The sequence below is a fragment of the Sebastes fasciatus genome, chromosome 4, assembly GCF_043250625.1.
Source record: "Sebastes fasciatus isolate fSebFas1 chromosome 4, fSebFas1.pri, whole genome shotgun sequence".
NCBI classification, from domain to species: Eukaryota; Metazoa; Chordata; class Actinopteri; order Perciformes; family Sebastidae; genus Sebastes; species Sebastes fasciatus.
In genome coordinates this window covers 28,419,912-28,447,611 of record NC_133798.1, presented here as the reverse complement: position 1 = coordinate 28,447,611, position 27,700 = coordinate 28,419,912, and the positions used below count along the sequence as shown (strand labels likewise).

The 27,700-nt window shown below is 41.6% G+C and overlaps 1 protein-coding gene across 2 annotated transcripts in view; it reads left to right on the top strand.

Moving 5' to 3' along the window:
* The window catches only part of LOC141766481 (zinc finger protein 609-like), a 44,388-nt gene that overhangs the window by 4,286 nt on the left and 12,402 nt on the right, over nt 1-27,700 (top strand). Inside the window, exon 2 of one of the 2 annotated variants that reach the window (XM_074633382.1) lies at nt 20,112-20,960. In XM_074633382.1, the coding sequence (XP_074489483.1) occupies nt 20,232-20,960 (729 nt within the window). In that variant the 5' untranslated portion in view covers nt 20,112-20,231. Of the gene's footprint in view, nt 1-20,111; nt 20,961-26,919; nt 27,058-27,700 lie in introns of those variants that run through there. The other variant, XM_074633383.1, reaches the window with a different exon arrangement.

Sequence of the window (27,700 nt, the reverse complement as noted above, 5' to 3'; positions counted from 1 at the left end):
CCCTTTGAAAATGGCCATGCTAGTTTTTCCTCACGAAAATTGAGCGTAACTTTGGAGCATTATTTAACCTCCTTCATGACAGCTAGTATGACATGGTTGGTACCAATGGATTCTTTAGGATTTTTAGTTTCATATGATACCAGTATCTTCACTCTAGCTTTAAAAATCGGAAGTTGCATTAAAGAAATTTGTGTCTTTAAAATGAATTTGCTTTAACACATTATTATCGCCTCAACTTTGACAGACCTAATATAGACATTATATTTATGTTGTTGTATATACACCTATTTTCGCACTTACTTGTGTACATAATAGTTGTGTCTATTCCCTTTATTTTATTTGTCCAGATTTGTGGTTCTTGATTCTTCTGAACATGAACTTGGACGTCTGACGCACTAAAGCCCAGTACCATTGGTCTTTTTCGTTGATATAATATACTCTTTGTCAGTAGTAATTGTGGTGAACAGAACTTGGAGAATAACACCATTACTGGTGGCAGCCGATGAAAGGAAGTGAAGTATTATAAAGCTGTTTCTCCTGCACCAAGTACTGAAAAATGTAAACAAAGGTGGTGAACCACAAAGAAAAGGTTGTCTGAGGTTTGTCATGTGACTGTTTTAAACCAATCACAGTGGGGTGTGTGCACATAACATTTAACTGTGTCAATCAGCAAACATATCTGGCAGCAGAGTCAAATGCCTGTAAGTCTGGGTGTGACTTCTGAAACATGCTTCAGTGACTACGTTTACATGCACCAAATATAATTTTTTTTTGTCCTTATTCTGAAAAAGACAATATTCTTACTAAGCTGTTTACATGGCTAATGAAAATGAATATTCCTCTAATATTCCAGTTTACATTACGGCTGTTCCGAATACCATTTTGTGGGCTTCGAAGCTTTGTTGAGAAATATTTGAAGGCATGCATCTCTGCAAACTATCAGCTAGTTGGTTTGGGTCCAACGCACAGAGCTGGACGTAAACAGACAAGAGGTTGTGTGTCACAAACTGATGTAAAAACCCTGATTGAGACACATATTGGGATTGTGCTGTGTACATGTCCAAAGAATGCTCCTTAAACCTGAATAATATCAGCGGATCACACGTCTTAATCTGAAAATGCTCCATTCAGAATAAGGCCTAATCCAGAATAACCAAACAGAATATGCTGTTTACATGACCCAAATCAAATTCAGAATACTGTCATATTCGAAATAATAGTGGAATATAAGTGTGCATGTAAACGTAGTCACTGTTTCTGAGTTATCTAACGTTATCCAGCTACATCAGACTTTCCCACTTGGTCTTGTGTTTGGACTGTTAGGGAGGGAGTGAGAATATTAGAATATAAAAAGGAAACTCCAGATTCTCATTCCTGGAGGATATGAGCTTCATCCTTGTATTCTGATCATGTTATGGCTGTAAAAGTTCATACCTGAAGATGCTGGTTCCTGGATAAGATCACACATGTCTTCCATAGACAGGCACATCCTGTCATGCTAATGCTTTGTTTATGCTCGCGTGCAACACCGTGGCGTGGGCCTCCGTAGATGGCGCGCCCGCTACGAGCATGCACAGAGACGTTTATGCGCAGCGCGTTGTTTGTTGCAGTATGCTCCGAAACACCAGCAGGCGTAAAAACAAAATAGTCTGTTGAATATAGGGGTGTAAGAAAATATCGATACACATGAGTATTTCAATATTATGTTGTGTGATACTGTATTGTTTCTCCAAAACACTGTATAGATTTTTTTTATTAACCTCTTAAAAGTCTGTCAATCTGCCATCGTGCCCGACCGTTATCCAATCTTTCGGAGGTTGTAGTGGCTCATTTTCGAAACTAGAGAAGTTACTGGCATCATATGAAACTAGAAAACCTAATGAATCCTTTTGGTACCAACCATGTCACACTAGCTTGTCGGGAAGGAGGATAAATAACACTCCAAATTTACACCAAATTTTGGCGAGGAAAAACTGGCATGGCCATTTTCAAAAGGGTCCCTTGACCTCTGAGCTCCAGATGTGTGAATGAAAATGGGTTCTATGGGTACCCACGAGCCTCCCCTTTACAGGCATGCCCACTTTATGATAATCACATGCAGTTTGGGGCCAAAAAAGTTTTTTTGCATGCAGTGTTGTTTTTTCCTATTCCAAAAGGTGTATTTCTTGTGTTCTTTATACAATTACCTTTTTCCTAAAATTGAATTTAAAAAAATTGCAATATATCGCCTTGCTTACAGTATTGCAGTATATCACAATATATTGAACCGTTACCCCAGTATCATGATACGTATCGTATCTCCAGATTCTTGCCAATAAGTCACCAAATGTTACCGGAAGAACGTTACGTAAATGAAACTATGTAGAAAAGAGAAGCGTTCTCTGCTTTATTCTTTGGGAAGTCTGCTACCTGAAGCCTGATTTGTGTGTGTGTGTATATATATATATATATATATATATATATTCCATATTCCATGAGACCTTTTTTTTAGGTTTTACAAAACAATCTCTCATATTCTTCCGCAGCCTGCAGCATAAACCCTCTTTCACCAGTGTCTTTCCTGTTTCTCTCCAAGTATTTAATGTCATGTGACTGTCCCTGTGGTCATGTGACTGTCCCTGTGGTCTCTGAATGAACAGTTGTAGAGATGTCTGTACAGGCCAACCTGCTCGGCCAGTCTTCCCTCGTAGGCGTCCATGTTGAAATGAAAAGCGTAGCGCGTGCAGTCAGCTCACAGTTAAAAAAATTCTGAGGTGCGCCACGACAAGTTGCGGAACTTTCACACACGACGCGAAAGCCGTGATGACGTAATTTTTTGCGCCGGCTTCACTACGGCGACAATAAACGTAACTGTCTCTCAGTCTGTTGTGTGGTCCGGTTCCAGCATCCATAAACACTAGTTTGGATAAAATAACAGCCAGTGCAGGAGTGATTCATCAGCCATGGATTTAAAGCAGAAATTTATGTCGTGCTGTTTCATTAAAGAGACTATTTGGCTTATAACTACAGAGACAAGCGTTCATTCAGTTTTTTAAAATTCTCCATTTACATGATGTCCCTAATCTGATATTCAGTGCAAACATTCAAGTCAAAGGCACGCCCTTTACAACTGCACATGAATACTGAAGGAGCAAATAATCATGTGATGTAGTTTGTTCTTGATGATGTAATATTGGCACTCTGGCACACGTATTATGATGAGTAATGTTGCATCACTGAGGCAGAAGTGTTTCCTTCTTTCCTGCTGTTATTTGAACTTTGATTTCAGGCATTTCAGCTTTTTGCCAGTTTGTGGTTGAAATGTGGTGGTGTGGTTGACAATGAAAAAACGTGTTTGTGTACTTTGGTCAAAAGTGTTTTATTTCAGTTTTCTATGAAGCTCATCCTAATGCAGTAAATACATTCAACTAGAGCAACCAGAGAATAATCGCACATTTTTTATCTGTTCAAAATGTATCTTAAAAGGAGATTTGTCAAGTATTAAATTCTCTTATCAACATGGGAGTGAACAAATATGCGGCTTTATGCAAATTGTTTGTACATTTGTTGGACTTTGTTTCGGACATTTTTTCCAAATGTTTCGGACATTTTTTGTACATTTGTCGGACTGTTTTCAGACATCTTTTCCACATTTTTCGGCATTAACGCATTATTATCGTGTTAACTTTGACAGCCCTAAAAAGAATACAAAGTTTGTAGGTGGGGAGGTAATGTGTTCGAACAGGTAGTTCGAAAAAACACAACTTAATTTTAAACACACCTTGTAGTCTTGAACATGTTTCCTCTTTAAACAGCATGTGTAGAGTCGTGTTAATCTGTGTGGATGTTAGAAGTCAATCCACTTCTGTGGAAGAGAACAAGCTCCTGATCAGCAGTTTAATATCAGTGAAGTGTACATTAATAGCTGTGGACACGTAGGATTGTAGACTATCATTATGTGCAGCCAGCCCTCTGTGGTGTTAGTGGTCGGGTTGACAGCCGGGTCGCTGAGCCCGTCTGCCCTGGAGGAGGACACCAACAGGAAGCTGAGATGAGCCGATCTGTCTGCTCCTCCTGGGAGAGCCGGTCAGACAGGAAGAAAGCTCTGCTGAGCAGCGAGCTACGTGACCTGCCGTCACCCCGATCGGCCTGCCCGGCGCTCTGCCACAAACAGCCCCGGAGGTCCTTCAGTAGCGGCTGCAGTGTTGAATGACTCGGAGGATTTCAGTGGAGTTACCTGAGCTGATGAGCTGCTGCAAACAACAGAGAATCAGACTGAAAGGGAAGTCTAGTCAGGAGGGGTGAGGGTGGTGTTGGCCTGCCGGGAAATGTAGAAATAGATATCAGAATAACCAGAAGACTTTGCCTTAATTCAGGCTGTGGTATGTTGTGATTATATCACAGCTAAGAGGCGTTTCTCAGCCCGACGCGAAGCAGACAAACCTACACTAGCATGTTTCATTTGTCATCGCAGGCTAGCGTAGGCTAGCGTATTGATTTCATTATTTGGCTCTTTATTTACATTATTGTATGTTTCCATTTATTGTGTAACCACTGAAAACTGTCCAGCGTCAGCAGGATGACTCTGATAACTGCTTGTAGGCTTGCCTTTTGTTGTCAGGTGGAGGTGAGTTGCTTGGCGTGGTGAGGATGTTGCTCCACTTTCTCTGTTCCCAGAGTTTTGGTTGCCAATTCACTTACGGCCATAATCTCTCTGATGTCAGATAGTTTCTGAGTCGCTGTGCTGCGGAGGCATCTCTGGCTGTTGTTTCTCTGTCTGCTGACTGAACCTCAGAGTGACAGAAAGACGGATAAAGACAGAGCTGGGTGGATGTAGAACTGGTGCAGTAGATGATGATGGTTGTCGGTTCGCCCTCCACCTTCTCACTGCTGCTGATGCACATTAGTTTGACATCACTTCTAGACACACAACAAAAACGATGATTTTACATACAATTGACAACATGAAATTCAAGAATATACCAAAGAATACAGTTCATATTACACAGTGGAAACCGTTCCTGTAGACTTTAGCACATGGTGTGACTTCCAGGTTTCGTAGCAGAGCTCTTAACAGTAGTTTCGTACATTTAGATGTTGAGCTGTTAAAGCTCTGCAGTGTGCTGACTGAGCTACACAGCCGCTGGATGATCAATAAGATGGAGAGTCCTCTATAACAGCAGAAAGAGTCCTGATGGATGCAGGCTGAACACGGCTGCTGATACCAGCACTCAGCTCACTGTTCAGGTCCTGAATTACAGCCAGAGGTGAACTAACTGGCTGCCCTGGCAATTTGGTTCTGTGTCCGTCATAAAAACTGTTTGCACTTCACTTTAGACACATTTCTGCTTCCATCCACAGTAAAGAGAGACAGGAAACGAGACTACAAGCGTCCAGATACTGGACTCTAATCTGAGAGTCTTGATTCACTCCAGCTTTTATAACAACAACATTTAGGACAGAAATTAGTTCATTTCAGTGGATTCACTCACCTCAGGTTCCTGACTTTAATTCTCTTTTAACACTGTGTAAAATCTTTAATTATTTTTATTATTTTAGCAGTTTTAAGTAATGGTCTATTTGAAATAGATTTAACTACCAATGTAGCATTAAAGCATGGTGGAATTAGCTAACTAGCGGACAGCTGGCTAGTTTGCTAATTCTGCCATGCTTTAATGCGGGCTGGTGGCCAGCGGCAGCGCCGGGTCTAACTCTCCCACCATCTCTTGCAAGCGGTCTCGGACCGGTTGTTTTGGTCCACACCAGAGTATGATTACTGCGTTCACAGCTGACCAAACAAACCGCACCAGAGTTTGTTAGCTAACAGCATCAGAGAAGCTAACGAACTTAGGAGAAACTAATGACATTGGAGAAGCTAACGGCTTTAGTCAATTTTTATGCTTTTTTAACCTATTTCCAAGAAACTTCTGAGCACATCTCTGGTAAACACCACATTTAAAGCAGTGTTTTTGTGCGATTCTTAGTGGAGAAACTCAGTTTTACAGATCTGTCGATTAAATCAACTAATCGATTAACAAAACAAAATAGTATGAGTGTTAGTGGGCGTACACATGCCGCGTCTTTTGCACGCTCAAATCTATTGTTGTCAATATAGACGCGCAGCAGGCTCGCTCAAACCCAAGCGCCTGTTTTTCAGGGCAAGACGGCTGCGCTCCGAGATAAAAATATTTCAACCGCATGTCGTGACGAAGAACAACCAATCACAGCTGGCAGATATCTTTTCTTTCTTCCCTGAATATCAGTCTACGGTAAATATATGGAGGAGGAGTTAATCATTATAGTACAAATCGAGCAGTAATGTTACTGTGAGGGATTTACGGTGTGCTGGAAATCCATCTATCTTTTTTCTTACTTTGTTTAGTTTAGTCAGTGAGGCTTTTACTGCTAAATTGCCCCAAATTCATCATTGTCATCGCAGTGCGCAGGTTTTGGTTGCTTAAGCGCAACAGTAGCGCAACCCCCCTAACACCTTGGATAAAAGGATGACGGCGGCACAGCTGGTGTTTTCCACATGCTTACTCAACTAACGATTTTTTTTGGTTGAGGACGGCCCTAATTGCGAGGCAACAGCTTGAGTCCATGTTTACTTCCTGTCAGCTGATGTCATTCACTGCAACAGGAAATAAATTGGGACACATTTGTAATGTTTACAGCTGTGACATGGTTGACATCCATCACTGCTAACGGACCGATAAAAACACAACGCTGTAAAGAATTGTACCACCCATTAATCTTTAAACCCTAGCGGCGTATTTTCACACGTTTTAAGGGCGTGACGCTGCTGAAACTCACTTGACACACTGACATAACATTTAAACAGGCTGTTTATCATGAGCGGGTCCATCCAGACAGAGAGGACGAGGCTCCACACCAGCTTCATGCTCTGGTTTCTATATTAGAACTGTCATTGTGTCGCTGGTGCAGTTTGTGGGTTGTTGTTTTTTTTATGCCCGTCTAGGATTCACATGTCATGGCATCAGAGTTGCTTCATGGTGGAGTCTGAAGAGGTTATAGACATGATTAGCATCATGTGACACTGCTCAGATTTAAAATGGCATTTATTTTTAACCCTGAACAGCAGTGATGTAAATCAGCTCTCTGCTACTACGTCTATTGACAGGAAACTTGTGATAAAATTACATTCTCTCCCATTTGATATTAATATTACGGCTGTCGAAGTTAACGTGATAATAACACGTTAACGCAAATTTGTTTTAACGCCACAAATTCTTTAATGTATTCACGCAACTTGTGATTTTTAAGTTGTAGTGGGCTATCTTATTGTGAAGGAGGTTAAATAACACTCCAAACTTCTCTTCCACAGAAGTGGATTGACTTCTACCATCCACACAGTAAGATTAACATGACTCTACACCTGCTGTTTAAAGTGGAAATATATTCAAGAGTACAACGTGTGTTAAAAAGTAAGTTAAAGTTTATGCGATAATAAAGCGTTAATGCCGAAAAAATGTCAGAAAGAAGTACCAAAAAAGTCCATGGTAGCTTGTGGAGAAGGAGGTTAAATAATGCTCCAATGGTCCCTTGACCTCTGACCTCCAGATATGTGAATGAAAATGGGTTCTATAGGTAGACACGAGTCTCCCCTTTACAGACATGCCCACTTTATGATAATCACATACAGTTTGGTCAAGTCAGCACACTGACACACTGACAGCTGTTGTTGCCTGCAGTTTGCCATGTTATGATTTGAGCATATTTTTTATGCTAAATGCAGTACCTGTGAGGGTTTCTGGACAATATTTGTAATTTTTTTGTGTTGTTGATTGATTTCCAATAATAAATATATAAATACATTTGCATAAAGCAGCATATTTGCTCACTCCCATTTTGATAAGAGTGCTAAATTCTTGACAAATCTCCCTTTTAAGGTACATTTTGAACAGATACAAAATGTGCCATTAATTTGCGATTAACTATGGACAATCATGAGATTAATCACGATGAACTATTTTAATCAATTAACAGCCCTAGTTAACATGGTGTTACACCATGTTAACTAGGGCTGTGTGACTTCACATTATTTGGAGCCCTCTCATACACTTTATGTTAAGCTTTCTAGTAGACGTTCTTATCTCTTATTGGCCTTCATGTGCTGAAACAGGATGCGGGTGTTTCCACCGCTGGCAGTGGCAGCTGCATGACACAGCCTGCAGGTGAGTTTTTTTTTTCTTGAGAAACCAAAATCCACAAAATGGAGGATGTCCCCTTTTATGTAGAGAGTGAGGGACTTGATTGCGATGCTCAGGTGTGGTGGTTTAACTTTCACTTCCTTCAGGTCTCATTATAAGAGTAGAGTCTGCAGAAGGCTTCTGTTACTGTGATTTACTGACAGCAGTCTCAGTGTGGTTCAGTCTTCAGGGTCTTTGCACACTGATGCAGGAGGCACAAACACACCTGTTGTGTTAAGTTAATGGAGACAAAATGAATGGTTTGTTTTGGTGATGGATACGGAACGGATATGACGTAATGTTACTTAGACTACAACAATAAAAGCGGTAACTTCCTTTAACCTCCGCATAGACTCAAATAAAGCAAATATATTAATTCTGGCATTAAAAAATCTATTTCAAAATCATAGAAAAAACATGACAGTTCTGCATCTGGATGAATCTAGTCCAGATGTTTCCACCTACACTGTGTGACTTGAATATAGATTTTTTTTTTTTTACTTCAAACTGCAGCTTCCAGATGTTTGTAGTCACTTTTAAATCCTCTCCCTTCCCTTTGCTTTGAGTTTGTAGATGATAACCACACAGAGACGTTTATCACTGACTATAAAACCATGACTGTGGTATTCTGTATTTATAGAGTCTTCAGCTGTTTATTATCTTCTCTCCTCCTCCTCTGAACCTAAACACATCTTTGGTATGTCTAACAGAAGAGAAACAGGGTTTGTGTCCTGCAGGTTTAACAGACAGCAGACATCATTCAGAGACGGACTGTAAACATCCAACAGGCAGCTCAAGTAGTGAAAGTGGTTAGTGGATTATGGGATTTACAGAAAGTTAAAAGCAGTTCAGGGTGGACTGCGAACCAGCCACAGAGAGGCTGGGTCAGTGGTTGGTTCAGTAACACCCTTCAATACCTGCTCAACATCATCCTAAAAGTAAATACATAAAGACACTTAAGACACTTAAGACCAGCGTCCCTTTTGGCTCTCAGAGTCAGACACCTTTATGTTCAGCTCAACACCATGGTCTAGACTGGATGCAGCGTTGGTTTAACCCCGACCTTTGACCTCCACTAGAGCAGAGCTGCTGGACAGACTACTTAAAGTGTGACCTTTGACCTACAGAGAGAGGGGTGGTAGTGAAAGCTGGATTAGAGCTTCTTCACTCAAAGGAATAGTTCAACATTTTTCTGGCAGAGAATTAGATATTTAAATTGTATTGATACGGCTCTGATGTCTTTGTGATAGATGTAACTCTACAGACAGCAGCTGCTTAGCTTAGCTTAGCATTATAGCTGTGTATTGGCAAGAATATGACGATACGATACGTATCATGATACAGGGGTAACGATTCATATTGGGATATATAGCGATACTGTAAGCGACGCTGTATATTTCGTTTTTTTTTTTTTATTTAATTGTAGAAAAACTGTATAGTAGTAGTAGAAGTGTAAAGAACACACCAGAAATAAACCATTTTAGAATAGGCAAAAATAACATTTATACTGCATGCTAATGTCTGTAAAGGGGAGGCTAGTCGGTACCCATAGAACCCATTTTCATTCACATCTGGAGGTCAGAGGTCAAGGGACCCCTTTGAAAATGGCCATAATAACAACACAATATCCTGCTGGGGAGAAACTCCACTGGGCTCTGCTCCTTCACCTCCTTCACCTCTTTCACCTCCTTCTCTTTTCCCTTTTTCTCTTTCTCAAACTGAATATCGTGCAGCCCTGCTCACCGTAGAGGAGAGGATAGTAGCTGTACATTCTCTACTTAATCTCCCAGGACTTTGAGCAGCACTTAAACTAAATAGATGTTTATGTTTTGGTGGTGCATCAACTTGAGAAGTGTTGTTAACCGTTTCTTTACTTCTTTAATCGTCTTTATTGAATCTTTATTTAATAGTGCCGCCCAGCTGTAATGATAACCGATGCACAAACAGGTTCAATCATCATTTATCACCAGATGCAGAGTATGAAAAACAGACAAAACAGACAACTGAGTCCCCAGTTCATCAGACCGTTAGCAGCCACAATGTTGTGTGTATTGTTGTGCACCCACTTCAGTCTCCACCTCATCCGTTAGTTTAGCTGCGAGGTTGTCAACTGTGTGTCTGCCTGACTCCTCTGTCAGGGTTTCTTTCCGTCAGTGTATTACAAGCCCGGCGTAACGTTAGCGACTGAGAGAGAGAGAGAGAGAGAGAGATTTTGTGATGATGAGTAGGAAGTTATCAGTAACGTTATAGCTGAATGTAGCAGTGCAGTGTGTGTACAGTGTCTTCACAACCACCTGCTGGCTAAAGTGAAGGCGGTTAGCCCCAAAGCTAGCAACAACAATGGCTCAGGTGCACTTAAGGTGGGCTGACCTTTAAGGTGGACCAGCTATTCTTTTTTAAGGCTTCATCCACACTTAGACGTTTTTGTTATAAAACAAAAATGATCTCCATCCAGATGAGCGTTTTAGGGCCGTTTCAGAATTAATCTCCGTCCAGACTACCAGGCCGGAAAACGCATGACCATTCACGTACACTGGGCATGCACGTGCCGGTATAAACAGGAAGCAGCGCGGGATACGGGAATCGATGCAAAGCACTTGAATAATGGCTTCCCTCCTGCGCATGTATGCAGTAGTAGCATTATAAAATGCAGAATTTGACTGCACAACAGCTGCTGGCAGAGACAACAAGGTCAGCAACGCTTGTAACTCCATTTTGAATTAACCACTGGTGAACGAGGCTGATGTCGTTTGTTTTCTTCCGGAAAGGGTTCATGTGATGACGAATCAGGGAAGGACACGTCGTGACTGATAAGACACAATCAGGAAGTGAAAGTGGGCGTCTGCGTCATTGTTTTCAAACGTCTCCGTTTCTGTCGGTCTTAGAGTTTTATAACTAAAACGGCGTCAGCAGCGTTTTCAAACTCGAAAACGCCAGAGTAGTGTTGACGCATAAATGCAGCAACAGTTATGCGTTTTAAAACAAAAACGTATTAGTGTGGCTGTAGCCGAAGTGATAAGCTTCTCAACACCCAGAGCCAGTTCACCAGCTGAAGCTGGCGTCCTCCCAGCCTCGTCTTCCTCCTCCTGCAGCGCAGCACGGCCCGGTGTAAATCATCAGGAGCACTGACGGTGTGTTAATATCTGGGCGAGGATTCACCCTGACTGGGACATGTAGTTTATAGCCCAGCGCAGTCAAAAGATGCTCGCTGGCTCGTCTGTGTTGAGTTGTGGAACTGTCCGGGCCAAGTTTCCATCGGAGCAGCCTGGATGATTTGTCCTGCTGCTGGTGAGAAGCCCGGTCGGGCCGGCTCGGCGGGACCGGAGCGTCTCCGGCTCATTTCCATATAAAGAGGCTCCTCTCCGGCTGACAGCAGGCTCAAAGGAGCGGGCGGCCTGCGGAGGTGCTGCCACGCCGCCGCCTTTAATTAAGTGTGGCATTAGAGGCAGTTGAGCAGAAAGTCTGACCTAAGAACAGCTCTGCAGTCTGGACGCCACCAGCTAATCCACTCAGTCATTTTAACACAAGCAGCTTAGGAATCAGTGTGAACAGCAGAGGCTCAGTGTTGGACCAGTTCACGTTCAACACAGCTGCCATTCACAGATACTGCACATCTAACTCTCCATTAACTTTAACATTTACTGTTGTTCACGTCATTTTAGTGCTGAAGTGATTAATCACTGAATCAATCATTGGGCTGCGTATTATTTTTTTACTTTGACTTATTAAAATTGCATAAAATTAGTCATAAATAAGAAGACAGTGTTGATCTGATCAGACAGTTTTCAATAATTGGTGCTGGACCTGAAACAATTTAGTCTATCAGACAAACGACAGAAAATCACTCTCCAACTTTTTTGCTTATTGATTAATTGTTTGGGTCATTTTTCAAGCAAAAATGCATCAATGATTCTGATTCCAGCTTCTAAATGTGAGGATTTTCTCCTCTTCTCAGTTTTTTTATCACAGTAAATATTTTACCTTTGGTTCGCACTGTTGGCCAAAAACAGACATTTGAAGACGTCATCTTGGGAAACTGTGATAGACATTTTTCACTATTTTGTGATGTTTTCTTAAAGTCCCCATGAATCTGAAGTATCTCACAGTGAAACAGAATATTTGAGCGGTGTACAGGGATTTCAATGAAATCATTCACATTTCATTGGATGACTTTTTGTAAACACCCTGGAGTGAAACCGTTTACAGGAAGAGAAAAGACAGGGATTTTGATGTAAAGATACTCTTGAGACTGCTTTTCTGTCATATATTTGGCATATAACATGGGAAAATGTCTTTTTCATTTCATGGGGACTTTAAGTAAACAATCAATCAGGTAATTTGGGGAATTAATCGTCTGATTCATGGATAATGAAATTATTCAGTTCTCTTTTTAAAGAAGAATTTGAAAGTGTAAATAGCATTTGTCAGGGCATAAAACCAATGATCTGTTGACCTTTATGATATATATATATATATATATATATATATATAGTAGTCTAACAATGACATGTTGAAATCGAAAGTCAAATCAAATCATGGATTTGGAGAATCGTGACGCCCCTAGTCGACTGACAGCATATTTAGAACATATTTTCAGTTTGGATTTTCTTCGCCTTCTTTGACCGCAAACTGAATTTCTTTTTGGTTGAGAAATGTTGGAATAAGTTAGCCAAGGCTCAGGAAATTGGGGTGGGTGTTTTTCTGAGACGTTTTATATAATAAATCAACAGAAGTATTGATAATGAATAGATTCATTAGATGCAGCCCTCCTGTTTTACACTGTTGTGAATGTAATATCTGTTGGTCGGACACTTTGTGCTCCGGTACATCATGATTCAACACTAACTTACGTTTCATCGACAAAAGATTCGATAATGAAAATAATCCTTTGTTACAGCCTGACAGTATTTTCTTCATCCAGTGTAGTTCGGTGTGTGTTTGCTGTGTTTTATGGTTTTATGTATTTGTTGAACATGCGGTGTGTGTTTTCCATGCCTGTCGTGTGTTTGGTATGTTTGGTGTAATCCTCCTGGTGTGTTTTCAGTGTTTGCTCTGTGTTGTCGGTGCGTCCTCTGTGTGTTTTGTCGAAGCATTTGAAGTCGTGTTATTAGCAGCAGGATTAGCACTGACCCCCCACCCCCTCCCGTCTGACCATCTGGCTTTTCAACCAGGCTGAGCAGTTAGGCTGTTAAGTAACCCTCCTGCCAAAGGTCGGCCGGTGGGTCCGATCTCACACATAGAGCCAGTAAAGACATGAAGCAAACATGAAACAAAATCACACCAAATGATTTGTTTTTAATTAAATATTACAAAAGGTAATAGATGTTGAGTGTCTGTTACAGCTGGAGTTAGCATCACTTCATTGAGTTTTATAAATGGATTTGTGGCTCTTGTAAAACCTCCCCACAGGATTCAGAGTCACATCTTTGTCTCCAAAAAAACGACATTTGTGGAAATCCCAGTCAGGCCTGAATCTAATCAGCTGTTTCTCGGATGAAAAGCCTCCCTGTTAAATGAATTTCATGGCGATCTGTATTTTCAAATGCTGATGACAGACAAACAGGCTCAGTGGAAACATGCCTTCCTCAGGCTACATCCATACTAGAGCTGCACAATTAATCAAAAATTAATGGCCATCACGATTTTGGCTTCCCGCAATTAAATGTACATGATCGCCTGAGATATTGACGATTAAAATGCTCTGCTCATAGAAAACTCTGCTGCATATATCAAGCGCTTCCTAAACTAACAGCCAGCCGGCGATCCAGATGTTTTGGCTTCACTTTTGGGGATGGATATTATCTATACAACCAATGTGTTAAGATTAAATTGAGAGGATAAAATTGTTTATTTAGCCTCTTAATGTTGCTTATTTTGCTCTCAAAGTGCACCAGAATGATACATTTAACTTTAAAATGTAGCTAGCAAAAGGGTAGGGTGAATATTACTTTTCCCAACATGGTGCAGACCTAAATGTACATTAACGGGAATGTAGCACAGCATGGAAGTGAAAGCAGAGCTCTGTTTATTTTAATGTGAAAGCGCAATAATACAAATATGTTGTTGCTAAAACCAATGAATAATCCTGATAAATAATCATGATCTCAATATTGATCAAAATAATCGTGATTATCATTTTGGCCATAATCGTGCAGCCCTACATCCCACAATTAAATAAACATGATCACTGCGATATTGACGTTTAAAATGCTCCGCTCATAGAAAACTCATGCATAAATTAATAAAAATGAATATTGGGTGATGGTAAATTATAACGCTATCCTGACGCATCAAATGTAATCTTGTAAAAATGTAGTTTCTGGAGAGAAATTTAAATAAATCCAGTTGTTTGAAGGAGATGTTTTCACAGCAATATAAAATAGATAATAAACTTCCTAACACCAGCTCTAAGCAGCTTATAATACATATTTAGAATGACTCATGCCAAGATTTTTTTTAATCAAAGCAGCTATTTAGAAATATCATCATTTATTTCCTATTCATTTGAATTGTGTGTTTTCATGCTAATAACCACTATAGATGACAATAATAAAGTAAAAGGACAACAAAAACGGTTGGAATGAAGCACAACATGGAAGTGAAAGTCCGTCCATACTACCACGCCTGAAAACGCATATCACATGATCATTCATGTACACTGGTCATGCGCTTGCCGGTGTAAACAGGAAGCAGCACGGTTGGTTGTTCAGTTGCAGAAAATGCTACGAAGGAATAACAAAGAATGCAGAATTTAACAGCACAACAGCTGCTAGGAGAAACAACAAGGTCAGCAACGCTTGTAACTCGTTATCCGTGTTGAAATTAACCGCTGGTGGTCGAGGCTGATGTCGTTTGTTTTCTTCCGGAAAAGGGTTCACGTGATGACGAATCAGGGTCTGTCCGTCCAGACTAAAACACAATCCCGACAGTGAACGCAGCATACGCTCCAGTACGGGTGAACTGGGGACTCCGTTGTCTGTTGTGCTCATACACTGCAGCTGGCGCACCGCTGCATGCGAGGCACTAATCTTGTCGGTTAATGGTTAATAATCGGTTAACGAGGGTCGGTTATCGGTTGAGAACATTTTTCAAAATTTGCATCCCTACTTGTGGTGGATGGTAGTGTTTACTGAATGACTAAAGAAACAAGTTGTACAGGCTCCTTTACTCTTGTTGGAAGGTTTTAACCAAGTGTCAGGGAGGTCAGCATGTTGTCATGTTTGAGCTGTTGAAGTGTGAATGGGCTGAGCTGCTGTGTTCATGTTGAGGATTTTGTAACAGGATGCGCAGGGTTGGAAACTTGTGGATGTTTTGCACAATTTCAATATAAAAAAACTAGGGCTGTCCAAGTTAAAACAAAACTGCTAAAACAATGCGGCCCAGACCACCTCTGAATGTGGTCTGAGCGACCGGATCTCAGTGCGTCTTGTGTGCGTTCACACCTGTACTCAGACCTGTTCACTCTAATGCCTGGTGTGAACAGGGCCTCCCGTCAGCTCCTTCTCACTTTGTTTTTTTAAAACATAGTTCTTATTCTTAGAAAACAGAAAACAGAGAGGTCTAAATGAAGAAAAACATGCTGTAGATGATTTTACATCATATGTGAATCTAATAAACTTGATGTTGTGATGTCGACCTTCCAGTTGGCCCATTTACAGCTCTAACCTCTTTTACCCGACGGACCCGGTACCGTTCGGGTACCGGCTGAGCTGTGTGTTAAAACACTGCCTTTAAAAACTTCATAAAATGCTGTGGTGGTCTTTTTTCTGAATAGTTTCTAAAAGACGAGGCCTTAACGCTACTAAAACATCACTCCAAGTGTATTTTTACTTTATAATATTTTTGACCGGTTTTATATTGAATTTACATACTTGACTTTGAATTATTTTTTATGTTATTTACATTGTTATTGATCTTATTTGTTATTAAGTTTTACTTGATCATATTTATATCATTATTATAATAGAACTACTCCATTTGGAGTCAAAATTATACAATTGAGTTGTTTTTTATTGATTTTATACAGTGCACAATGGTAGAAGGTGATGATGCACAGGGTAAATGTCATGGCCAAAGGCTCCATTGTGTGCGCATAGCATCCTGTAGTGGATATCAGTAGTATTTTAGAGCCAGATTCCCTTTCAAGAGGTAGAAAACTCATTTGGCACACTTTGGGTATTCAAGTGGCCAAATGGAGAGTTCGCCTGGTCCTATCTTCACTAAAACCTTTGTAGAATCTATGTTCTTTGTGTTATTTATATCTGCTTTGGCAAAGTTGTAGTCAAGGAGTTGTTGAATTCAGTGGCATCTCTGTGCATGGCATCATTGCTATAATGGTGTTATCCACTGAGAAAACATTTTAGGCGGGGATAAAAATGAAAATGTCTCCTTTGGTTCATCACAGTTTACTCAGGCATAGTAACAATCACAATGTTTCTGACACTGGGGATGGATTCTCCGAGGTCTTACCTATCTATAGAGACCAAGATCATGCATATATACCTGGTAGTTGTGGAGCTATTCTTGATTTATTTTGGGTACGTCTGCCACACGTTGAATGTTGAAGCTGTGAAAGCTCTTTACTACAGGTTCTTCAGATGAGGAAACCTCCCAGTAGACGTTCAGCGTGAATAACCTCGTGCGTCGTCTGTTTGCTTCATGCGCTGATAATCAGAACCTTAATTAGCATCAGTGTTGAGTCAGTCGAGCTGACCTCCCCCTCCCTCCCATCCGCTCCCATGGCTCTGCCAACAGCCCCGTATTGTCAGAGGAGGTCAGAGGTCACGTCCCTCCATTCATATGATAAGTGGCCTGAAGGAGGATTTAGAGGAGGGATGCGTCTGCTCCCTCATGCTGCCTGTCGCAGAGGGCTGCTGGGAAAAAAAGCCTTGCAGTGACTGGCTGTGATCCGTCGTCAATACAGCCTTTATGTCAGGAGCAATACCCCCCCCCCCACACACACACACACCCACACCCACTTCAGCAGTCTGTCCCAAGAAGCTACACAACAGGAAGTAACAGACCGGCTTTCTGATCACAACAAACAGACCTTCAAAGCCGACGGGACACGTTCAGTCTGACGGGCTTCAGATATACAACTGTGACTACATCCACACTGAGGATGGGTCGATTTTTCGAATAGCCGTTAAATTCTAAGAAAAATCGACTACTTGTCCCGTCTTAAAAATCTATATTTTTGTTTGTTTAAACCGTCGCAGGAGCTGCCTGGTAGTGAGTTACTACCGGTAAAACGTGTGTGGCAAGTTTAGTTCGGCTCTTTCCTGATGGCTCCGCGCCCTTCATAGTTTCAGCAGGTAGATCAGCTGTTCGAGCATTTATGTCTAGCGTCCACACTACTCCGGCGTTTCCAAGCCTTTAAAACGAAGACGTTTGAAAACGCTGCTGACCCCATTTTAGTCATGAAACTCCGGGGTTGTGTTTTAGTCTGGACGGACAGAAACGAAGACCTTTTGAAAACTGACGCAGACCCCCACTTTCACTTCCTGATTGGGTTTAATCAGTCATGATGTGTCCTTCCCTGATTCGTCATCACCTGAACCTTTTCAGGAAGAAAACAAACGACATCAGCCTCGACCACCAATGGCGTTAGTGACCTTGTTGTCTCTGCTAGCAGCTGTTGTGCAGTTACATTCTGTATTTTATAATGCTGCTACTGCCTACATGTGCAGGAGGGAAGCTATTACTAAAGCGCTTCGCATCAGTTCCCGTGTCCAGCGCTGCTTCCTGTTTACACCAGCATGCGCATGCCCAGTATACGTGAATGGTCATGTGATATGCGTTTTCAGGCGTGGTAGTATGGACAGAGATTGTTTGGGAAACGTATTAGTGTGGATGTAGCCTGAAACACAAGATCAGGGCTTCCTCCACTCATTGATTACCAATCATCACTGATAACACCATGAAACTGACCAGTAAAATAATGTTTTCTCTCGTGTGTTACTTGTTTCTCATCTGACATATCAATTTGAATGACAAAATTCAGTTGTATTTATACCATTTTCTTTGTTATTTTAGTATGGACAACATACTTATATTATTATTATATAGCCTCCTTCACGACAAGCTAGTATGACATGGTTGGTACCAATAGATTCTTTAGGTTTTCCAGTTTCATATGATACCAGTATCTTCACTCTAGATTTAAAACTGAGCCGCTACAACCTAAAAATCACAAGTTGTGGGCGCCTGGTTAGCTCAGTTGGTAGAGCGGGCGCCCATGTATCAAGGCTTGGTCCTGACCGCGGCGGCCCGGGTTCGGCCTGTGGCCCTTTCCGCATCCACTCTCTCTCTCCCCTTTCCAAGACTCTATCCACTGTCCTCTCAATAAAAATGGAAAATGCCCCCAAAAAAATAACTTTAAAAAAAAAAAAAAATCACAAGTTGTGTTAATGTGTTAAAGAAATTAGTGGCGTTAAAACAAATTTACGTAACGCGTTATGTTATGTTAACTTTGACAGCCTTAATTTATATGCAATTTATAAACAATTTCTGTTTTCTGTTTGTTATTGTATTAGCCAAATAGGACTGTTGAGCTCCAAATGATGGTTGAGCTGCCAGGTGAAACACATGTAAAGTGACATGAATTAATTTCGGCCTGCTGTTGATGCCAAACTGCTGTGTGATCTGACAATAAGTTCTTTTAAACTGTCAGACAAAACAAGCAGTTTGATTTGTGAACTTGATTACAAATTAAGGCTATTTTCTGACACTTTGAAATCACTTTGTCTGTAATAAAAACCCTAATGGATAGGGGCGTCACGATTCGATTCAATTTTCGATTCAAACCCACTGATGGACTATGGAGTCTTGATTGGTAAAGATCAGCAGATCATTGGTTTTATACCCTGACAACTGTCATTTACACTTTCTAATTATTCTTTAAAAAGAGAACTGAACTACCCTGTTATTTAGAAAGTGTTTCAAAAATTAGACTACAACAGTCTACAACATTAAATACTGCATCTTTTCAATATCAGTATCTGTGTGACCCACCTCAGTACATAATCATTACAAAAACACAACAGAAATCCTTCTGCAGTGCATTACAAGTGTGCTGTAATCTACAAAAATATGGTTATGTTGTCATTTACTGTCGCGCTGGTTTCTCTCCTCTGATCGCTGTTTGTCACTGAGGTCGGAGGCAGAGCTTTGGACACCGTCTGTGCACTGAGAGACGCCACTCAGCAGTCCGCTAGCTTGTTGTTACTATCAGCTGCTCTGATTCAACAACGATGAATTGAAAAAACGTGCATGTAGGCTGAAATTCAGCCACGCTGTTGTTCTGTTTGGAGGTCGATGACTTAACATTAAACCAAGTAAGAGTAGAAGAGCTATGATGAGTAAGGAGAAGTTACTAACTGAAGTCTGCTAGCCGCTAGGCTAATTCATGCAGTGTAAAATCCCATTGGCATGCAGGAAGTGCCCTTAGTATCATAGCAACAGGGACGGCCCACATTTCCCATCATGGCTGTCTAGTCCCGAGTGCTGGACTGAGTAGTTTCAGTTTGCTGTTTATGTTCCAAAATGCAAATGTTCCTTTTGTTATTGTTTGTAATGTAATGTGTCTGGTCAGAACATGACTGCTGATGTTGGAAATAGTGATTTTTGTGCTGTTTTATAGTTTTAACCATGAGTGAAGTGACCGTTTCATTTCTTGACTCCAGCTGTATTTTCCCTCTGATGCATGCGAGTGGTCGGGGCCGTAGAATAAAAGAAATCGTCGATCCTGCTTTTGATTTAGATGCTTGAGAACGGAAGCCAATTTCGATCGATTTCCAATTTAGAATAGAAATCCTGACAGCCCTACTAATGGAGAGATTGATCAATAATGGAAACTTGTGTTGTATCCGACCCTGTTGCAGCGGTTCTCTGTGTCTAACCGGTTGTTGGTCCTGTGTGCAGGAGGCGATGTGGGGAGCAGGGTGGCGGCGCGGGGTCCAGCCCTGAGGAGGCGTCCTGCGGCTGGGAGGAGCGCGGCCCTCCTCTGGCCCTCCTGCGGCGCTCCGGGACGCTCCTACTAAGATGTCCCTCAGCAGCGGCCCTGCAGGCGGGAAAGGTGTGGACTCCAACGCGGTGGACACGTACGACAGTGGCGATGAGTGGGATATCGGTGTTGGCAATCTGATCATTGACCTGGACGCCGACTTGGAGAAGGACAAACTAGAGATGTCGAGCAGTAAGGAGGGAGGGGGCATGGCCGCCCCCCCCAGCACTGTGGCTGCATTACCTGACAATATCAAGTTCGTTAGTCCTGTAGCCGCCGCGCAGGGCAAAGAAAGCAAATCTAAATCCAAACGTAGTAAGAACTCTAAGGAGAGCGCGAAGGCGCCGGTCTTGGACGCAGCTAAGAAGGAGGTTCAGGGTCGGGCCCCCGGGGACCCGCCAACCCAGAACCCCAACTCTACCCCCACCAAGGGAACTGACAAGTCTAGTAAACCCTCCCGTACCCTCCCCGCTGTGAAAAAGGAAAAGGACGGGGTGTCAGGGAAAATTAAGAAGGATAAAATGGAGGTTGTGGCCACAGGCGTGCTCAACGCTGAGAAGGAGTCTGTGGCCCCCATCCTGACGCTAGGGGCCCCTCGCAGCGGCACCTTCGAGGGCCAACAGAACCCTGAGTTAGCTGCAGCCGAGCAGCTTGGGAATATGGCACTGGACTCGGCAGGGATTGGCCTGCCTGTCGCCATGACAACAGAGCAAGAGGAGGTGGACAACGGTGAATGCCGAAATCTGAAGAAAGTGGTTGGTGTGAAGGTAAGAGGATTTATTATTATTATCTAATAAACTCTGGTTGGTGCAGTGAGTCTGGCTGGACGACACGTTGGTGCTGGTCTCTCTGTAGTTTAATGCTCGTCCATTTATTCACCTCCTGTTTGTGAGTGTTGTAGAGCAGAACTGTGCTGCCATTTTAACCAGAGCTCCTAAAAGAAGATATATTGATGTCCAGAGACACAAGTGGTTAAATATAGGGCAGATATAAAATGTCTTGCTGGAGTCATGAAGCTGACAGATCAGTGATCAGTCTTCTGTCTCTGGATATAAAGTACGGGGGACTCTGATCAAAATAGAAACAGCAGAGGTTGAGATATCCTGACTTTTAGTCCATATGTTGACTTAAGCCACAAGAATGCTGGATCCTACATTTCTTCTTGATCTTGTAAGATCTTGCCCAGTGCATGCAGAGAACCTTGAAGGAGTGTTTCCTCTAGGATTTTTCCCAACAGCAGTGCTGAAGTGCCCAAGTTTTATTTCGTGTGGTTGGTACCAATGGATTCCTTAGGTTTTCTAGTTTTATATGATGCCAGTATCTTCGCTAACGTTAATCTTGCTCTGAATTTGCTCTGAACTCTATAGAGAATGTATTGTGTATGGGGACATGTTTATATCGCAGTGGCACTAATCATTTAGTAGTAGCAGCGGCGCTTGAAACCATCAGGTTTTTTTAAGACAAAGTTCCTCCGGACACACAGAGTGGTTCTCCTCGTGACGAGTTTGTGTAAAATCGGTGGAGTTTTTCCCTTTAAGCCTGCAGTCTGTAGCGCTCTAAAACCACTCAGTATCACGGTGGTTCAGCAGAATCGCAGCTACGCTATCAGAGAGCTATTGAAACACAATCTGTGTATCAGGAGACTCGTGCAGTGAAGGATTCACTGTTGTGGCTGCTCCAGTTACAAATAAAATGTTTATTTCATGTTCGGTTTTGTCAAGATGGACTGAAGATATACAGAATTCAGTGAGCAGTTTCCTTATGGTCTGTTCGTGGGTTATTACTTGATGAATTCTTCAACAAACATCTAAAACTCACAAATAAACATTACCAGTAAAAGTAGATTTTACACATATTTAAGTGGCTGCCATCATCATCTTTGCTTTTTTTGCGACATTTAGACTTTATTTTGTTCCATAAATTTCAGAATATTTGAAGAAAGACGAGTGTTTCCTAAGAAGGGAGAGCAAGACATAAGGAAATTATCCGTCTGTGGTTTTACAGTGCAGCTCTTTTTTTCTCGTGTGGACTCTCAGCTGCTCAGTGTTCAGCTTGTATATCCTCCACAGCTGCTGTTCAGTCCAGCTTTCCTCATCTTCTTACCAAGTTTAGCTTAGCGTTGAGGTTGGCTGTTATCCAGCAGCCTGGAGGTCTGCTGCCAAGTCCCAGCACATCCAGCTGGCCGACCTCCTCCGTCCGTCACACACATTTTACTGCCGTCACCTCTGACCTCTCAGATACAGGCAGACAGTGACCCGGCTGTTGGTGTCACCGTTTTTTGACCTCATAATGGCCTCAAAAAAACTGAACATCTATCTTGTTATATAATAAATCAGTTTTGATTGTAATCTAAGAAGAAGAAGGAGTCTGTGATACTTGACACATTTTATTTGTTGTGGAAAAATGTACATCGTCTACTTCACTTAGTGATTTCCTACATTTCCCAGAATGCCTTTCGATAACCTCCAGATGAGGAATTTTATGCTTTAAGCTGTTGGTTATTGTCCGTTACACAATTGAGAATACAACAATAGGATGTATTGAGTAGGAACACATGTGAACAGCAGTTAGTCCTAATCAGGGTTAACATCTGAGGTCAAAGGTCAGAGTTTAACCTAAATCTGTTCGTGTCTGGAAGTGGAAAGCTGTTTTCTAAATTTAAGATTCAAGGTTAAATCAGGTGCTGATTCAAGGTTAAAGAGGCTGTTGATTCAATGTTAAACGGGCTGTTGATTCAATGTCAAACGGGCTGTTGATTCAATGTTAAACGGGCTGTTGATTCAATGTTAAACGGGCTGTTGATTCAATGTTAAACGGGCTGTTGATTCAATGTTAAACGGGCTGTTGATTCAATGTTAAACGGGCTGTTGATTCAATGTTAAACGGGCTGTTGATTCAATGTTAAACGGGCTGTTGATTCAAGGTTAAACGGGCTGTTGATTCAAGGTTAAACGGGCTGTTGATTCAAGGTTAAACGGGCTGTTGATTCAATGTCAAACGGGCTGTTGATTCAATGTCAAACGGGCTGTTGATTCAATGTCAAACGGGCTGTTGATTCAAGGTTAAACGGGCTGTTGATTCAAGGTTAAACAGGTTGTTCTTTTAGGGTTAAAATGGGTTTACGGTTAAAGGGGCTGTTGATTTATGGTTAAACAAGCTGTTGATTCAAGTTTTAACAGGCTGTTCTTATAGGGTTAAATAGACTGTTGATTCATGGTTAAAAGGGCTGTTGATTTAAGGTTAAACAACCTGTTGATTCAAGTTTTAATAGGCTGTTGATTCTGGGTTAAACGGGCTGTTCTTTTTGGGTCAAACAGGCTGTTGATTAAGCAATAAAATGGACCATTGATTCCTGGTTAAATAAAGCATCAAATCCCAGCATGACATGGCTGCTCTGAGCGCCTTCAGTTGATAAATTATGGTTTGATTGACGTTATGCTGAGTGAAACATGAATGAGACGAGTTAGAGACGATGTTGTTAGCCAGCCTTACGATGTTATTATGATAGGCTGATTCATAGAGTTTCTCAAGGAATCAGCCTATCATAATAACATCGTAAGGCTGGCTAACAACATCGTCTCTAACCCCAATCATGTTTTGAACAGTGAATATCAACTGTTACCATCGAATCGGAGATACAGGGTTCCACGATTTAATAAGGTTAGACTGAAGCACTCTTTTTTGCATCAGTCAATCCTTAAACTAAATATGGAGCCTAATCCCAGATCAAATGTGCGTTAAAGGGCCCTGAATATTGTCTTCTGTGATTGTAATGTTTAAATGTTTGTATCCTTGTTTATTGTCTTTGTCCTTTCTGTGATGTTGCAAACGGAGCTGCTGTTATGCAAAACAAATTTCAGACCTGTCTCACAATAAAGTATAAAGTAAAGTATAAAGTATAAAGTAAGTAGACGATGTCTTAAAACATCTTAATTTGACACAGGCCAAGCTGCTGTCAGCTGAATGCTGGTTTAAATGTCACAATAGAAACGTCTGAGTTACTGCTTGACATTTCCAAGAGCCACTTTCTCTTCCAACCACTGCAGCCAGGACACACTGAATTTATTCTAACACCACAGACAGAAACAGAAGACAGCACGTGGACCAAAACTCAGACTAAACACTACGTGAAGACTGTGGAAAAGGAGTGAAGTGTTGTCTTCCTATTGGACAGTTTACATGAGGACAGACGGGAACGATTATAGAGAGACCGTAGGGGTTGTTCTTCCTGTTAACAGATAAACTTGGACCGCTGACGTCACATCTGGATTTCCAGCTGCTCCATTCGTGTTTTATAACGTTGATGTCCAAAACGGCAGTTAACATCTTTTGTTAGTGTTGGTCACTCTGAACCTGTGTCGTCATTTCAACCTGATGTTTAGCGAGGAGGGTCCGTTAGTGCTCATGTTGCTGATCTCTCTTCTGTGTTTGAGGGTGAATCTGGTTAGGATGATGCCTCTAAAGCTGCTCTGTCGAGGGGACACAATGTAGTGCTCAGCTTGTAACAATAGTGGTCAGATACCAATATATCTGTGATACGCCAAAATCAATATCACCCAGCTGGAGATACGTTTGTATGTGCACGGTTCTCCTGACATTTTGATTAGTTCAGCTGGATTTTATACCAGACCCTTCTGACGTAATTACAGATAACTTCAACGTCATTTCACCTTGTCACAACTCTACTTCTAGAAATCTGTAATTACATTTTAACTATCCCTAACTTCAGTTAGAGATATCTACAACATCATTCGGACTAGTCTCAATTTAATTTCAGATATCTAAAAAGGACAATGTAGATATCCACAGTTGAGGGGAATTAAAGATATCTTGAACTGGAATCCTGACTAGTCACAATTAAATTGTAGATATCTGGAACTGGAATTACGACTAGTCATAATTCACATTGTGGCTATCCGCAACTGAATTGTAGGTATCCGTAAAACCCCATAAACAAAGTAGTTTGAATCGTACTAGTCAAAATGTAATTACGGATATCTAAAATTAGAGTTTTGACTATAGGCAAAATGACGCTGCAGATATCTCTAATGAATATCCTGTGTAGCTATTAAATGTTTGCCATGCTGTCAATTCCCTCTGAAGGCCTCCTAAACATGGCCTTCAACATGTGTGCGTGAACAGTGTAACTATATTCCTGACGTGGCGCTCTGGACACGTGTCCAGGACGTCCAGCACCTCCCACATCTCCTGACAGGAGAAGAATGTGTTTTTATTTATCTGAGTCGAGGGTCTGAGGACAGAGGGTGTCGTATGCTGGACACACTGTAAAACCTCTCAGGCACATTTGTGATATTGGACTATATAAAAAAAAAATAGACTTGACTATGACATGGCCTCCAGTCAACCAGCTTCCCCTGTAGAGTTGTTCGATGCTTAGAAGGTGGATGATGGAATAAAAGGAATTTTGAGGTCATTTATTAATTTAGTTTCTTGCATGGTGATTCCCGGTGTTTTCTAGCGTCTCAGTTCTCTGTAACTATAATTGATATGACTAAATGTCTCTACAGTGATTTCAGTTGAAAACAGTTATGTCATCAAAGTTGGGTCGAAGGGAAGATCTTGTGAAAAGTGACAATATTTAAACTAGGGCTGTCAATCGATTAAAATATTTAATCACAAATTAATCCCACATTTTTTTATCTGTTCTAAATGTACCTTAAAGGGAGATTTGTCAAGTATTTAATACTCTTATCAACATGGGAGTGGCCAAATATGCAGCTTATGCAAATGTATGTATATATTTATTATTGGAAATCAATGAACAACACAAAACAATGACAGATATTGTCCAGAAACCCTCACAGGTACTGCATTTAGCATAAAAAATATGCCAAATCATCACATGGCAAACTGCAGCCCAACAGGCAACAACAGCTGTCAGTGTGTCAGTGTGCTGACTTGACTATGACTTGCCCCAAACTGCATGTGATTATCATAACGTGGGCATGTCTGTAAAGGGGAGACTCGTGGTAGTTTGGAGCGTTATTTAACCTCCTTCACAACAAGCTAGTATGACATGGTTGGTACCAATGGATTCTTTAGGTTTTTCTAGTTTCTTATGATACCAGTATCTTCAGTCTAGCTTTAAAATTGATATGGTTGGTACCGATGGATTCCTTAGGTTTTGTAGGGAACATTTGATGTTTCTGACTGCAGTACTGTCTCAGACTTGTAGTTAATGTCTCAGACTTGAACCTGTTGTGTTCACAGTCTTGTTCTTTTGATTTTTTAACAATGAACCGTAATGATCTCAGCACCGTGTCTCGTTGTCACCTCACTCGGTCTAAGAGAAAGAACATGAAAAGGTCTCTCCTCTTATTATAACCTTGCCCTCTTCACTTCTCTGTCTAGTGACACATTAAACAAACATCAACTCAAACACACAGAGAGACGGAGTGTTTGTGAAGTGCTGATCAGTATCACTAATCTCTCTCTCAGCCGGCGAGTGACCTTGACAGGAATGTGGCTGGTTGTTGTAGTGAATGCCTCTCTGAGTGAATGAAGAGGAGGAGGAGGAGGAGGAGGAGGAGGGTCGGTGTTTCCCAGCCCAGTATCAGAGCGACGGTATAAACCAGACCTCCCTCCTGCGAGAGAGCTGGTTGGCGATCTTCTGGGGGTTTCCCAGCATTCCAGGCAGCCATGTTTTTTTTATTCTTATAACAGAGAAAGGATAAGAGCTGGTGGTTTCTCTTGTTACCACGACAACACCCTCTTAACCAGTCGCTAAACCAGTAAGCTACACCCAACAGAAGCGCCTGGCAGTATTTATCATGCCCCATCAGGTCTGCTGTCGGAGCTGCAGGGAGGACGGAGGGTGTGTCCCAGCCTGTAGAGAGAGACGAGGTAAAACAAGGCTATATTCATGAAAAGTTTACATGATGACATTAACTCGTGGATGGTTGGTTGTTTTATTGATTGATCATCACAGATCATGGATATATCAGACTATATCTGATCTGTACCAGTTAACAGCAGATACACTGAGGGTTGAGGTGTCGGGAGAAACACTCCTGACAGCTGATTGGCTGGTTATGTTGTGACTGACAGCCTGTAAGTTGCTGCAGCTCTGCTTTAAACTCCCAGGATGCACTGCTGCCTCAGGTGTGGGCGTCTCTTTCTCCTCCCCCTTCTTCAGGAGGAAACGTTTGGATGTTGACACGTCTGTTCAGGTACCGAAAGCTGTGTGTCACTTCCTGTTGGGCTGTCTGGTCAGACAGGTGTAGGTGTTTGAGACAGGAAGTGTTTAGAGGAGTTTTGTTGTGTATGAGTTTTACTTATTGTTGGTGTTGCTGAGGTAGCAGGAGGCGTGGCGTGTGTTTCCCCACAGAGTCAGGTGACGAGGGTTGTGGTCAGTACAGGTCTGTGGGGGTTAAAACTAACGCTGATTAACATTATTGGTTTGATTAATCGGTTGTTTAGTCCAGAAGATGTCACAGAATCGGGATAAAGCCAAACCATAAAACCTTCAGCACGCTTCAGAAAAAAG